This window comes from Pelmatolapia mariae, linkage group LG7 (assembly GCF_036321145.2).
Source record: "Pelmatolapia mariae isolate MD_Pm_ZW linkage group LG7, Pm_UMD_F_2, whole genome shotgun sequence".
NCBI classification, from domain to species: domain Eukaryota; kingdom Metazoa; phylum Chordata; class Actinopteri; order Cichliformes; family Cichlidae; genus Pelmatolapia; species Pelmatolapia mariae.
Genome location: NC_086233.1, coordinates 19,388,183 through 19,402,538, shown reverse-complemented (window position 1 = coordinate 19,402,538; position 14,356 = coordinate 19,388,183). Strand labels below are relative to the sequence as shown.

The 14,356-nt window shown below is 41.5% G+C and overlaps 2 protein-coding genes across 2 annotated transcripts in view; one reads left to right on the top strand and one right to left on the bottom strand.

Annotated features, from left to right (window-relative positions):
- The first annotated feature begins 1,521 nt into the window (after positions 1–1,521).
- On the top strand, positions 1,522–7,847 carry kcmf1 (potassium channel modulatory factor 1). The gene is made up of 7 exons (XM_063480606.1): positions 1,522–1,705; positions 3,250–3,417; positions 3,624–3,763; positions 4,604–4,705; positions 4,837–5,020; positions 5,853–6,147; positions 7,079–7,847. The coding sequence occupies exons 1-7, from the start codon at positions 1,690–1,692 to the stop codon at positions 7,341–7,343; spliced, it is 1,170 nt and encodes a 389-aa protein (XP_063336676.1). The 5' UTR covers positions 1,522–1,689; the 3' UTR covers positions 7,344–7,847.
- A 3,401-nt stretch (positions 7,848–11,248) lies between these two features.
- Positions 11,249–14,356, bottom strand: part of ntrk2b (neurotrophic tyrosine kinase, receptor, type 2b) — a 25,099-nt gene continuing 21,991 nt past the window's right edge. Inside the window, exon 16 of the mRNA XM_063478300.1 lies at positions 11,249–14,128. Within this exon, the coding sequence (XP_063334370.1) occupies positions 13,943–14,128 (186 nt within the window). The 3' untranslated portion in view covers positions 11,249–13,942. The remainder of the gene's footprint in view (positions 14,129–14,356) is intronic.

The following is a 14,356-nucleotide window of genomic DNA, read 5'->3' as shown; positions in this document are numbered from 1 at the left end:
CAATACTCAGGTAGCTGTGGTGTATAAATGATGATTCGTTGATACTGAAGGTCCCAAAGTGTGCCAAAAAAATATCCTCCACACCATTTTACCACCAGCAACCAGAACCTTTGACACAAGGCCAGATGGATCCATCAGCTCAAAGCAGTCTGGTTATACATTCATCATCCAGAGAACTTTCAGATCATCAGTTTCTAAAATACTTAGACCAACACCATCAGCTATGCCAGCCACAAACTTCAGGTGGTCTAAAGCATGTCTTCATGCATAAATACATAACCTGTGGGTTAATTTCAGTTCGTACCATGTGACTGGATGAACGTGATGAACATAATACCTTCTTCCAGTCTTCAGTAGTCCAATGGCGGTGTTTCGTGGCCCAAGCCTCTTTGTGTTATTCTGACGTGTTAGCAATGGCTTTCTTGCTGCAACTCGTCCTGTCAAACCTGCAGCTTGAACTCTTCACAGGTGAAACTCAGGCTTGCTTACTATCACCACTATTAAGCTGTGCTTGAAGCTGTTGTCCTGTGATGATAGGCAGTATCACACAAGCTGTTAACTCTCAGAAACTCATCCTCTGATTCAGTTGTGGCTTTGGGTCTGCCAGACCGCTTCCCGTGACAGTTTGCCCTAGTTTCTGAGTGCCTTTTGATGGTAAAGGAAACTGTGCTCACTGACACTTTTTTGCAAGTTCTCTGTAGGAAAGACCTACATTTTTAAGTGTTATGATGGTCCGTCTCTCTTCCATTGTTAATTGCCTTTTTCTAGCCATTTTTGTAGCAACACACTACTTTCTGCAGTACAATACTGTTCAACTGATGCTCACGAGGGTATGGTACCACAGTGTGTTTCAACACTGATTTTATGCAGACAAAGGGGGTTGTAAGTAATCCAGAAAGGTTGGAACACCTGTAGGAATTAGTAGCATCAACTTTCGAAGCTTGATCAACCTCCATTGCTGCAGAGCAGCAATTGTTAACCCACTTTGTGTTCCCTGAAAAGGGCCTTTTTTATGATTCTGAAATGTACATTATTTTTCACTTTGGGGTAACATTAGCGTTTTGTTCACCACTTACCTTTGTACCATTTAAGCTATTCATTGGACTTTAACAACTTGAATTTCAATAAATAACTGGGAAATAATTTGGGATGTTCTAAAACTTTTGTCCTGTAGTGTAGCTATATATTGTTGTTTTCTTTTATAATGACAAAATAAGGAGTATGCACTGAAGCAGTCCATCTAAAAGTAATGGTCAAATAAAATGCAATGCAAGCAATCTAATATGCTAATAACCTCAGTCATATGTCACGAACAAAAGGATTTATCTGGGACACAGGCCCTTAAAAATGTATTTGTTTTTTATGCTGAGAGAAACTCTTTTTTTTACACATATAACTTATGCTATGTTTCAGGCAAAATGTGGTTAAAGAATTGGTGCATCACAACAGCACAGTCCGGGTCGAGTGATTTTATAGCGGACAGCGCCGCCTAGTGTTCATTCACAGCACTCACCCATAAGTGACACTGGGAGGGGAAGCAGTACAAACTGTAAGCTGCTGGGGGATCCATCTTGCCTGAAAAAACAGACCAGGGTGAAGGATTTTTCAGTTTATTGACTCAAAAACTGCATCGTTCCCCATTAGACGTGTTGGGGAGCCCGAGGAGGGGGCTGTGTCGCTGTTTGTAGGATGTCCCGACATGAGGGTGAGTTGATAAACAGGTCCACGGCGCCCCGGTTGAAGGCTACATTACCTGAGCAGCTAGCTTCTGGGGCTAGCTTTGCTAACTGCTTGCTCATGTCTGAGAGGGTTGTTGCGCTTTTCGCCGTGTGTTACTAGGCTTGTCCCTTGTCGTGTGTGTTTACTGTCAGCAGTTCTGCTGTACACACCTGTCTCGTGTTTTCTAAATCGAGGCTGGAGCGTTTTTACTTCACTCAACCTGTTCGCAAAAATACGGCAGCAGAGCAGCAGTTAGCCGTTGCTAGGTACTGCGTTACCTTACATTAGCCGGGCTAGCGAGCAAGCTAATGTATGCTAATTCAAGGAGTCGTTGGTTTACCTGTGACTTTTTCGTTACTTATACCGGCACTGATTAGTTATACAGCGTCTTACATCCCGATATTGCTGTCACAACATTTTTGCTCATATTCAGAGTATTTGTTCATTAAGAGCTTGGAGCTATTCAATTAGCGCCATACTGTCCCGTCTGGTCACACACTGCTGTTAGCGAATGCACTGTCATCAAGAAGACTGAAAGTCTAAGGCCTCTGACTGTATAACCAGTAACTAAGTTGGCTAACTGGCAGCCTGCTCTTAAGCAGGGTTTAAGTTACGATGAGTGTAACCGAAAACTTCAACTTTGGCTAATTTCATTCAAACATTTCAAGACCTGCCAGGTGTTGTTCCGTCAAATTGCCTCAGAAGTTTTAAAAGAAGCACTATAATGCAGACATGAACGCAGTAGCTTTGTTGACCATTCTTGTTGACCGGTTATATGTTCAAGGTACAACAGAGGTGTCTAATAATGTGCTTCGTGGTCCTCTGCTGGACCAGTTAGTTTTTCAGCTGAGACTAGGATTGTGCAGGTGGTTAAAATTCCTTTTAAGCAAGATACTCAGTTACTTATCCTGTTGAGCTTGCTCCTGTATAACCAAGCCTCTAAGTAACTCCCAAAGCGGCCTGTTGCAGTTTGATTGGTTTCTTTATGTCAGCATCTGTTTAATAACAGATATCTTTTGTGCATATTGTTCCTTCAGGTCTCTGTTGTTAGATGTGGGATGAGTCAGAGAAAACTCCCTTAATACTTGTTTACATATTTACTAATACTTGCCAAATAAGGTAGTCTTTAATGTCAGCATGATGTCTCATTGAAAACAGCTTTTTTTTCTCCTTTCTGCCTATGCCCAGTCTCCCCCCCCCCCCCCCAAACCAATTTAGGTGTTGTCGATCTGGGGGGGGGGGGGCAGCCTGCTGCCTGAAAAAGAGTGAACTGTGTTAAAAGTGAGCAATGAAAGCTGCTTTCAGATAAATCTGAGTTGGTTGTGAAGTCTGCTGGAATGTCAGCGTTCTTCATTGCTGGCACTTGTTGGTTGGTGCCACTCCAAAACGCATGCTTGTGTAAGTGAGACTGGCCTGCAGATATGGGATCGCCTTCTCACAGTCAGCCTCTGAGACGCCTTTATAAGGAATTTGTGAAAGTATTGTCAGGTCCATGTGTTTTATTTCCTATTCTCCGTTTCTGTTTTGCAGGTGTGAGCTGCGATGCGTGTTTAAAGGGCAACTTTAGAGGAAGACGGTTCAAGTGTTTAATTTGCTACGACTACGACCTGTGCGCGTCGTGCTACGAGAGCGGAGCCACGACAACAAGGCACACCACAGAGCACCCCATGCAGTGTATATTAACCAGGGTAGACTATGGTAAAGACCTAACTCTGTGGGTTTCTGATTATATGCATAATCGCCATGCCTGTTGTACAGGATGGTGATACTGCTAAGGACTCCAAAGTGTGATTAAAAGCCATTCGTCACATTTTCAGTGATAAATATTGTTGATTATTGAAAGTAATCATCAAAATAGTGATGAACATCAATAAGAGCTGTTGTGTTTGACCATGTCCTTGCAGATTTGTACTATGGAGGAGACACTTTTTCAGTAGAGCAGCCACAGTCGTTCACATGTCCTTACTGTGGCAAGATGGGCTTCACAGAGACCTCCCTACAGGAGCATGTCACCTCGGAGCATTCAGAGACTTCCACGGAGGTGGTGAGTACACTGACTGCACAAACGGAACTGCTCAGTAGACTTTTGTGTACTATTATAAGCTTAGAAATGTCCTCATTTCTCTAAGCATCCCCAGCATCCTAGTTTACCTCTGCTATCCACTGGCATGCTCTGAATTTAGTCATCATTGTAATTCTCAGTTACTACACTTCAGCTATTCAGTGACATTTTATGAGCATTCTCCACTGCTGAGCAAAGCAAGACAAAGGCTCAGGCTGCTCATACTGCTGACACCTGGCTGCCTAGTAGGTTGTCTGACCAACAGCTACTTGAGAGCAGGGGTGAAAAGATGCCATTGAAGCGCGTGACCAGAGTTAACTTATTATTTAACTTAGTATTTGTGTTCCTGATGACTATTACTGCCAGATGAAATGGAAATTAAAATGAAGTCAGCATTTTCCACTTTTTGACTGTTTAATTTATCCTGTACAGATTCATTTTCATTCATTTTTTTTAGCAATAAGGTTTTTATTTTTTTAGATTCATACCAAGTGATTGACCACAATTTTCTACTCATTGGCCCTGACTGGTCAAAAAAGGTTAATGGCAATAGCAGTTTAAGAAAGTATATTCTTTAGCCTAATAGTTAAAGCTTTTATATATATGTGTATATATATATATATATATATATATATATATATATATATATATATATATATATATATGTGTGTATATATGTATGTGTGTGTGTGTGTGTGTATGTATGTATATATATATATATATATATATATATATATATATATACCCTAAACCTTTTGTGAGGTAGAAGAGTTGCTGCCTGCAGACCAGACATGCCAGTTGATCTCTATCTTTCTTTTTCAGATCTGTCCAATATGCGCTGCCTTGCCCGGAGGGGATCCCAACCATGTCACAGATGACTTCACAGCTCACCTCACTCTCGAACACAGAGCACCAAGAGATTTAATATCCTTTTCATTTAACCACACAATAGTGTCAAAATAAGCCTTTTTTCTACATGAATTGTTTTAAATAGCAAGATTCTTCTGTGTGTGTGCACATTGTGACCGGATTTAACCTTAACAGTCCTCCTTTACGATGAGTCCAGCAGTGTGCGGCATGTACGCAGGATGTTCCACCCCGGGCGAGGACTGGGCGGCCCCAGAGCACGACGGACAAATATGCACTTTACTAGCGGCTCCACAGGGGGACTTTCATCCTCCTCATCACAGAGCTCCACTTACACCCCCAGTAATAGAGAGGCAATGGACCCAATCGCAGGTGAGCATCAGGAGTTTACCCACAATGTTTGCAAAATGCAGAAATGTTCCCCAAAAATGCAGCAACATTAATTATACAGTCTAAGTGATATCCTGATGTTGGTGGTGTTCCTGGATCGTTGTAATTAATGTTGTCATTGCAAGTGATCAATGACATTGTTATGGTGTCATAGTTTTGTGACGTGGGGAAAAAAATGTCCACTCAGGAAAACCTTGATCACATCCTAAACAATGAGAAAAACTGTGTGGTTAGGATATGATTGTGGTTCAAAACCCTGTAGATCACAATCCAGTGCTGGTGGTTAACAGGAGCATTTTTTTAGGCTTGGTGAGAATTTGCATCCAAAGTTAGTGAGATCTTGAACTTTTTCAAATAACTTTTAATTTTGTGTTGCTATCTCGGGCCCATTTCACAGTGGCCCTGAAGAAACAACACACCGAAACGAAAACTCTTCATTCTGTATTCAAAGCAAAGAGGAGAAGAGTACATGCAGAAATATATGTGCTACGATCGTTATAGTATCAAGATTACAGTATTAAAAAAAAAAAAAAAAAATTAAAGTCAGACATTAGCAAGAAGAAGCAAAAGTAAAGGGTGTGCCTAATTTATAGATGGTTGTCAAGAAACAGTTTAGTCAGTCACATTTTGAAGTACCATATTTTGTTTTTAATCATCATACTGTGTTGCTTGCAAAAAAATGCACGTGACCGAATCTTTCTTCGTCTTTTTACGCTGTCTTTTAAAAGTCTGTTTAATTTAGAAACAAACAGTCTTTTTTTTTTCCTTCTTCTTCTTCTTTGTGTTTGTGTGTGTGTGCGCACGTCTCCTGCAGAGTTGTTGTCTCAGCTGTCAGGTGTGCGGCGTGCTGCAGGAGGGCAAATAAACTCGTCGGGACCTTCAGCCTCTCAGCTCCAGCAGCTCCAGATGCAGCTGCAGTTGGAGCGGCAGCAAGCTCAGGCGGCACGACAGCAAGTTGAGACGAGCCGACACGCCACGCGACGCGGCAACAACCCGGGCAACACCGGCGCCGCCGTCCCCCAGCCCAGCACAGCAACTGCCAATACCACCACCATGGGTGACAGCAATCCGGCGTCCTCGTCCCACAGCTCCCAGTTCCTATTAGCACGGTGAGTGGAGCTGGAGGTGGACTTTAGAGTTTGCCTATAAATCCATGTGTTTCTGCTAACAGACTGTCAGAACACAGATATCCAGCAACAACACATGACTGCTATAATAAAGTATTTTAATAGTAAATAGTAAGTTTGGTGATAACTGATGTTGGGAAGGAACTATTTATATTAAAACCACATTCATTTTATATTTTAGTAAGGTGCAGTGACTGAGGAAAATATGTAACTGAATTATTTACGATGTAACTATAAAAGGTTACAGCTGGATACTTTTTTTGGCCTATTTCCAGAAAAGCAGGTCAGCAAAGCTCTTGACACAAATTGAGTGCAGCACCATCAGCACCATCAGGGGCTGGATGGAAAGGAACCGTCTCTGTCTAGACAGGCTGCTTTCATGTCACAGTGCGTTTCTCAGATTTGATACTGTGAGGAAACGTCGACAGTCAGTCCAAAAGTCCTCACGCCTCACATGTTATTTATGTTTAAACACTTATAGACTAAATTTACATGTGGATTTTGCTCATTGCCCATTGAGTTGGCTGTATATGTATTTATGAATGTACAGCTTTATTGCCCAGTTTGATATATTTGTCAGAAAACTATGGAGAAGAGTCACAGGATTAGAGAAGTATCCATCCCCCTTTGCTTTTCTGTCTTGTGATAAACAAACCAAAATAAATTCTAGTAGAAAATAGTTCTCTGACTTGGTGCAGAAGACGGTATCGGAAATAATACTTCAGTAAATTGTTGATCATTTTTCCATTTCATGAACTTTTTAGGCATTAAGAAACAAAAATTGTCACCGAGCTTAAACGTGCAAACTGTAACCTCAGCAGAGTCCTTCTTACTGCTTTTAGTTAAAGTACTTCCTAGTACAGTAATACGTTTCTTACCTGTGTGAGTGTTAATGAATATAACCGTTCTTTAGGTTGAATGAACCCAAGATGTCAGAAGCAGAGCGGCAGTTCCTAGAAGGCGAGCGAGCCGACCGCAGCCTGTTTGTCCAGGAGCTGCTTTTGTCCACGCTGATGCACGAAGAGAGCTCCTCTTCAGATGAGGACGACCGCCGAGACTTCGGCGACTTCGGAGCGATGGGCTGCGTGGATATCATGCCTTTAGATGTGGCGTTGGAGAACCTCCAGCTTAAAGAGAGCAGCTCTACGGGGAAGGAGCCTCCGCCGCCGCCTCTTTGATGTCCGAGCATCAAGCAGACTGTGTCCTCCGTGCTGCAACTGTCAGTGATGGGCAGCAAACAGCAGCAGCAGCAGTCCCCCATACCCCAGCCTACCCCACCCCCAGCCTCACCCCCTCTCCCTCCCCCCCGATTTTCTGAGTTTGTTTTTGGTGATTGTAATTTCAGGCCTGTCACCACATTTGTTATATTGTAAACAAAAATAAATGAGAGCAAGTGGGATAAATGTGTGAGTGCGCGACGCGAGCAAGTGAGCGAGAGAAGAGAACTATATAAATCTATATAAAATATATATGAAGTCGATAATCAATCCACATTACTTTTCTTTTATCAGGTAAATGTTACAGGCAGCTGTGGCAGACCTTTGCTTCCTGTGACATGCAAACGGCTCTCCGTATAAATACTCCACATTCAAAAAGTGAAGAGGGCACAGGCTCCTCTGATGAAGCTGCTGTGTGTGTTTATGACTATTAATAAATAAAGTGCTTGGATGGGTTACCATTAACTACCGCATGCAGTTATTTGCAGCGTGCATGACTTAATGACCCTGTCATTAAAACCTTTTCAAAATCCCAAAGCTCACAATTGTTAAATGATCATTTCTAGGGATGCACTGATTGTTTTTAGTTTGTTTTTGCTTTCATGCTACATAAAATGAGGAACTCTCCAGTTTGAAATGCATAATGTCACATGACAGGCGAACAAAGGTCACTGCCGTCTTATTTAGAGATAGACTGTAGTGCAGATACGTCGGTGCATCCCTGGTTATTTCAGACGTGGTTAAGTATTGAAAGTGTAGAAGTTTGACAAAGACGGTGAAATCTGAAAGTGTATTTCGTCAGGTTTTCTTTGAAGTATTTAAAAAGGAGAAACGATTCGATTCTGCTGCAGTGTGTTTCTCAGCCCCGCTCTCGCCTTTTTTAGTGCATCAGAGGGAAACTAGAGACAGAAGAAAGAAGCTCCTCTCTAATTTTTTTTTTTCTAGCTGGTATTGTTCAGCTATAAACTAAAGTCACAGTATACTTCTGAATTTATCGATGAGTGCAAAGTCCCGACTTTCTCCGTCATTCCTGTACAGGCTTCACACCGTTCCACATGCTTTTGATGCTGAATATCAGGACCTGGAGACTTTTCACGCAGGAGGGTTTTTTTGTTTGGTTTTTGTTTTAATTTAACACCCTTTCCCTCTAAACTAGCACCTTCTATTTATTCATGTTTGTTTCCTGACACTTTGGAGCCTTGATGTGGATCATGCCACCTTCATGCCTTTACTTTCATCCTCTATGTAAAAATGCAATGAGATGTATATTAAATTTTGTTGGTTAACTTTCATAACGGTTCTAAGACATGGGCAGATTTTTTTTTTTTTTTAAAGATGTAAATTTAGAATACAATAAATAACTGCGCACAGCTTTTAATGAAAGCAAGAGACACTATGCCTTTTGCAGCTTGTCTTATTATTTCAGAAAAAACCTAAAGTCCCGGGATGGGAACGTTAGCAGCTCTTCAGTCACTTTTTACTAATGAGATACCTGTCTGATTGAGCTTTAATAAATCCTAAATAACCACTGATTTAACCCTAACATTAGTCTGGATGTATCTGCCAACTGTAAGTGCATAACGTGTATAACGCAGTTGTAATGAAATTAATAGTTTTTGATTAGGAAAAGTTCTACTTGACTAAAATTATGTGTATTGATAGTGTACGATTTCTAAAAAGGGGCTACCATTAATATACAATACAAAAATGTGGTATGAAAGCTAAAGCAGAGTTTGTCCATAATTCATTAAGCTATAAAAAGTTATTAAGCTTTAATCAGCTGATTAGCACTTTGCTTAATTCAGTTAATCAGGTGACTGAGGAATTTTATATATACTCTTCCTTGAAGAGGGTGTCGTTGGATTTGATGGATGTAGGGACCTAAAGGTGTGGACCACATCCACAGTGTGCCAAGGTAGGCTTCTAACACAACCACATGACATTATAAAAAAAATCAGTGCTGTTCTTGTGCATGTGTGTGTGAGGCCCTTCAAGGCCAGCTGTCCTCGTCACTCCTCAGCAGTTATTGTTAGAAACAAATGGTGCCCATGGGATACTTTTCACGACACATGTTGCACTGCTGCTTCTTTTTAGAGTATCACGCCACCAAAAGCGACAAGTTAAATGTCACACTTCAGGAGGCAGCGTTAGGTTTATCCTGATGGGTCAGCGATTAGGGAAGATACCTGGAATATTAAGTAGTGACTGACTGGGGAGGTGCCTTGAAGGACATGATGAATCTCTTTGAAGTCGGCTCTTTAGTTGGATGTTCTGCCAAATGGTGCTGTGGGAGTTACATAAGTACAGCCTGAGTCCAAAGAAGCCTCCACTCATCTACAAAAATACAGACAGCTTTGTACACTCTTAAGTCTCTCAGTCAGGTGGTGACCTTATACTTCCTACGTATGCTGTGCACTTGTTGGCTGCTTTTCCTTCATTCTGCATCCCAAACTAACTATGCTGGGGTTTAGGTCATATGATGCAGATCTCCATCACTCCACTTCTTGATCAAAGATCCCTGGCAGAGCTGGGAGGTTTGCAGTTTTTCTCCAATGCTCTGGCACATTACTTGCAACATATTTTGAAGTTATTACCAACGGAGATGCATTTCCCAAAACGGCTTATGCATGCAGCAAAAGGCTGTAACTCGCTCACAGCCTTTAGTTCATGTTTCAAAAGGAATGAATGAATCTTTTAGAATAAAAATATGAAGTTCCCGTTTCGTTGCGTAAACAAAGGTGGTCAAAAAAGAGAAAGATTTTCAATTTTTTTTGACTTGTCAGTGCTCACTGACTGTTATTTTCTGATGATAACCTCTGTTTTGTTATTGTGCATCAGAGTGGACATCAGCATCTTCTGTGGTCATAAAGGGATGGGCATGGTCAGCAACAGGTAGGCTGTGGCATTTAAACAATGCTCAGTTGGTACTAAGGGTCCCAAAGTCTCCCAAGAAAATATTACACCACTACCACCTACTGTCAAATATTGATACAAGTCAACATAGAACCAAGCTTTCATTTTGTTTACATCAACTTCAGGCCCTACCACCCAAATGTTACAGCAGAAATCGAGACTCATCAGACCAACGCCTTTCTCTTACATTGTCCAATTTTGGTGTGTCTGTCTTAATTTAAACTTGTTTTCCTGTTGATAGCTGATAGGAGTAGCACTCGGTGTGGTCTTCTGTTGCTCTAGTCCATCACCTTCAAGGGTTGACGTGTTGTGTGTTCACAGATGCTCTTCTGCAAACCTTGGTTATAACAAGTGCGTATTTGTGTTACTTCTGTCTTCCTATCAGCTCAAAGCATTCACCTCAGACCTCTGACATCAGCAAGTTCTCCCTGCTGCTCACTACACATTTTCTGTGTAAACCATAGAAGTGTTTGTGTGGAAAAACCAAGCAGATCAGCAGTTTCTGAAGAACCATGCCAACCGCACCACCTTCAGTTGCATTTCTTCCCCTTTCTGATGCTCAGTTTGAACTTTCATTCATTCAACAATTCATTTCCACTGTGTTTACATATCTAAATACGTTGAGTTGCTGCCTTGTGATTGGGTGATTAGATATTTGAGTTAAACAGACATACATAACAAGGTTGTCAGTAAATATGAGTATCCACTAACAACAGTATATTTCTGACAGAATACAAAGAAAAGCAGATGAGTAACTGTTCTCATTTCTAATCACTGAAAAATAAGCTAGCTGGATGCTGACAGATGTCTCATAAGTAGCACATAGATGTGATTTTGTTTTCCCAAAATGTGTATTAATGTGTAATTGTGTACATCCATAGTGCCTTAAAAATCATTTCCAGACTTTATAAGAACCCTAAAGGGCAGAGACTGTACTGTAAGACATACCACCTTTATTAAATGCACAGTATCACAAGGAACATTTCCATTAATTGTGGATAAGCTACTCACATGATGCACAAAGCATTGGATTGATTCATAGAACTGTCTGATTAAAGCAGGATTAAATCTGCTAGGAGAATACGCACACACACACACACACTCAGATGCATACACGCTTAGATGCATACACACACGCACAGCCACACAGGCACACATCCTCTAGCAATCTGATGTATGTGCAAATACGCACACACACACACACACACAAATACATATACACTCTCTTAAGTTCACACAGTAAGTAAAATTGTGTTATCTGCACAGGAATGAAAACTGTCATCTTTTTTTTTTCTTCTTTTACTGTATATTTACAAAAAAATCATTAACACCCCCCTCGATATAGATTACATTCAAAAAAGGTCCCCACCCTTCTAGATTACATTCAAAATAATATACTATTCATGATGCAAAGTCACAGTTATTCATCTGAAAGAGGATCAAAATAGGCTACAGTCAGTCAGAGGGAGAGTGGTGGGGTTAGCCAGGAGGTAACTCTGACCTCCTCGCCACTGGCCACACATCTGCTGGGACACCTGTCGGGCCAGGAGAGTTCCTGATGTTTAGAGTCTGTGGTCGCTCCTGCGAGACAGGCAGCGTCTCAGACAGCCTCTGTGTGAGCTCCCCATCACAGTGGAGAGGAAACAGGAGATCATCTTCCTTCTTTTTTTTTTCTTCTTCTTCAGAGAAAAACTCTTTTTCAATTTCTTTTTTCAATTAAAGTCCTCTGTAGATCAAAAATTGCCAAAAAAACAAACAAACACACAAAACAAAACAAAAAGGAGAAGATTGTATTTTCACCGGTATTATGAACAAGCACAAAGAAATTATACAATGTAGCACAAATCAAATTGTATTTACATATAGTATGTATTGCCAGTGGCCCATAACACATTGTCTTCAATAGCTGTCACACAGTTTTGACATGATACCTGCTTAAAACGGATTATACTATTAAACATAGCCTACTATTCATATAGACAAATATCAGAACTGTACAGAATGGAGAGCTGCTTATGTACAGCGGACAGGTGACTTATTATTGAAGAACGCTGTGAGAAAAAACATAGGGACAAACACACACACACACACAAACTGGGGTTTTTCTGTGCAATCATGGATTTTCTTTTCTTTCTCTTACAGCTGACAGCTGAGACTGAGAAGGAGGGAGCTCAGTGCTAAGGTTGTGCATTGGAGTGTTGAAGTAATGCTACAAATTGCACTTAACAAAAAGAACTTATTGTCTCACTGCTTTTACACCTCCGCATGAAAGATTCCTGCTGATTTTTTGTTGATTTTTTTTGTTTTTTATGCAAAGATTAGGATGAAACTTGCACTGGACGCTTGCACCATGGTTGCTCTTTTAGCCTCTTTTTTAATATCAGGACAACAAAACAATTGAATATAATACAAGAGTGCATTCTGAAACCATTTACTGCCTGTACAAATCACCACCGTCCTGGATGAAGAGCTGTCAGCCAGTCACCACATGGCTGGCTGGGGCTGTGAGGAGAGATGAAAGCACCCCTGGGACATTTTAAGGGCAATCAGACTCTTAATTAATGCTTTTACTGCAGTCTCATAGCCGACTACATGAAATTGAAAATGACGATCTTCAAAGTGCACTCTTAATCCATACAAAGCCTGGTACATAACCTAAATTAAAAAAACGAGCACCCCTGACATCTGAAAACCTCCCATGATGGAAACCAAACCACGTCACGTACCAGAGATTTCAGAAATGGCATTGCTGGTTGACAAAAAACACAACCTGCGCCGCCGGGTCCCCCATCCTCTGTGCTTTAGGTAAATGAATGAACGAAAAAGAAGATTTGGAAAACAGAGCTGCACCCTTTAAAATGTCCCACTGAACACTGATGGCCTTCTTTCAAGAGGAAAAGGTATTTGCAGAAAAGACGTGAAGTCGGGAAGCGCCTCAGAGGACCAGGATTGAAATCTGTGAGCCATGGATTTCAGTCAGCTTGCAAATTCTCTACATATTAAAATAGTCTGTGGCGTACGACACATTTAGCTTCAGCTGTGAACTAACAGGTTATTTTGTGTTATAGCAGAATAGGTGATACACTGCTGAGAGAAGAAAATTAGCTATCTACAAGCATGTATCCATAAACTGTCCATCACAAAGAGACACATTGCACGTCCCTTTGTTCATTTCCAGCTTATGGAATACAAGAGGGAAGTGATTCGATGTGGTGAGTGCAGACAGGGCGAGCTGTCTATTGGTCTCTTTTTATGCCTTTTACATACACTACGCCACATGTTTTGGAGCACTAATGGTACGGGATCCTCTCTGCATTTTGGTTTCCACTTTGTGAAGCATGCCTCAACAACATCTGCAAATTTAAAACAAAAGCAAAAAAAAAAAAAGCCCCAAAAAACAAAACAAAGAAAAAAACAACAATCCAAAAATCACTCAAAAACCGTAAGGCTTTTTTCTCCGTGTGATGAGGACAGGAGCATTTACAGTTACATTTACAGCCGGGGTTTCTGTACACAGATGCGCTCGCGCAGCCTCCGCTTCCTCCTCCCCTTCCCCCCAGTTCCCGTCGTGTGCAAACACACAAACACTTGTCCACATTATGAAGCACACATGCACACGCAGTACATCACACGGACGCAGTGGCGCGTCAGCCCAGTATGTCCAGGTATACGGGCGAGGCTTTGGCCAGGCTCTGGAGCGTGCTGTGGATCTCCTTGATGTTCAGCCTCATGTAGGGCTCCCTCTGCCAGCAGCCCAGCATCAGGTCGTAGACCTCCTTAGGACAGGTGCGGGGCCGCTGCAGCACTCGGCCCTGAGTGATGCACTCGATCACCTGGGGGAAAACATTGGTTGGTTTGTCAAAAAGAAGCTGATTTATCTACTGTCACATAATAATGTGGTTTGATACAAAAAATCTCTGCGGCTGGGAAGCGTGCGGGAACCAAATTGCACGTCCAGTTTATTCAAGTACGGCCTCGACATTTGGATAGCACAGACTGTATACCGAGGTTTAAGCCCTAAGCTCACCCTTTCCAGGAACATTTTCAATAAGATTTAGGTT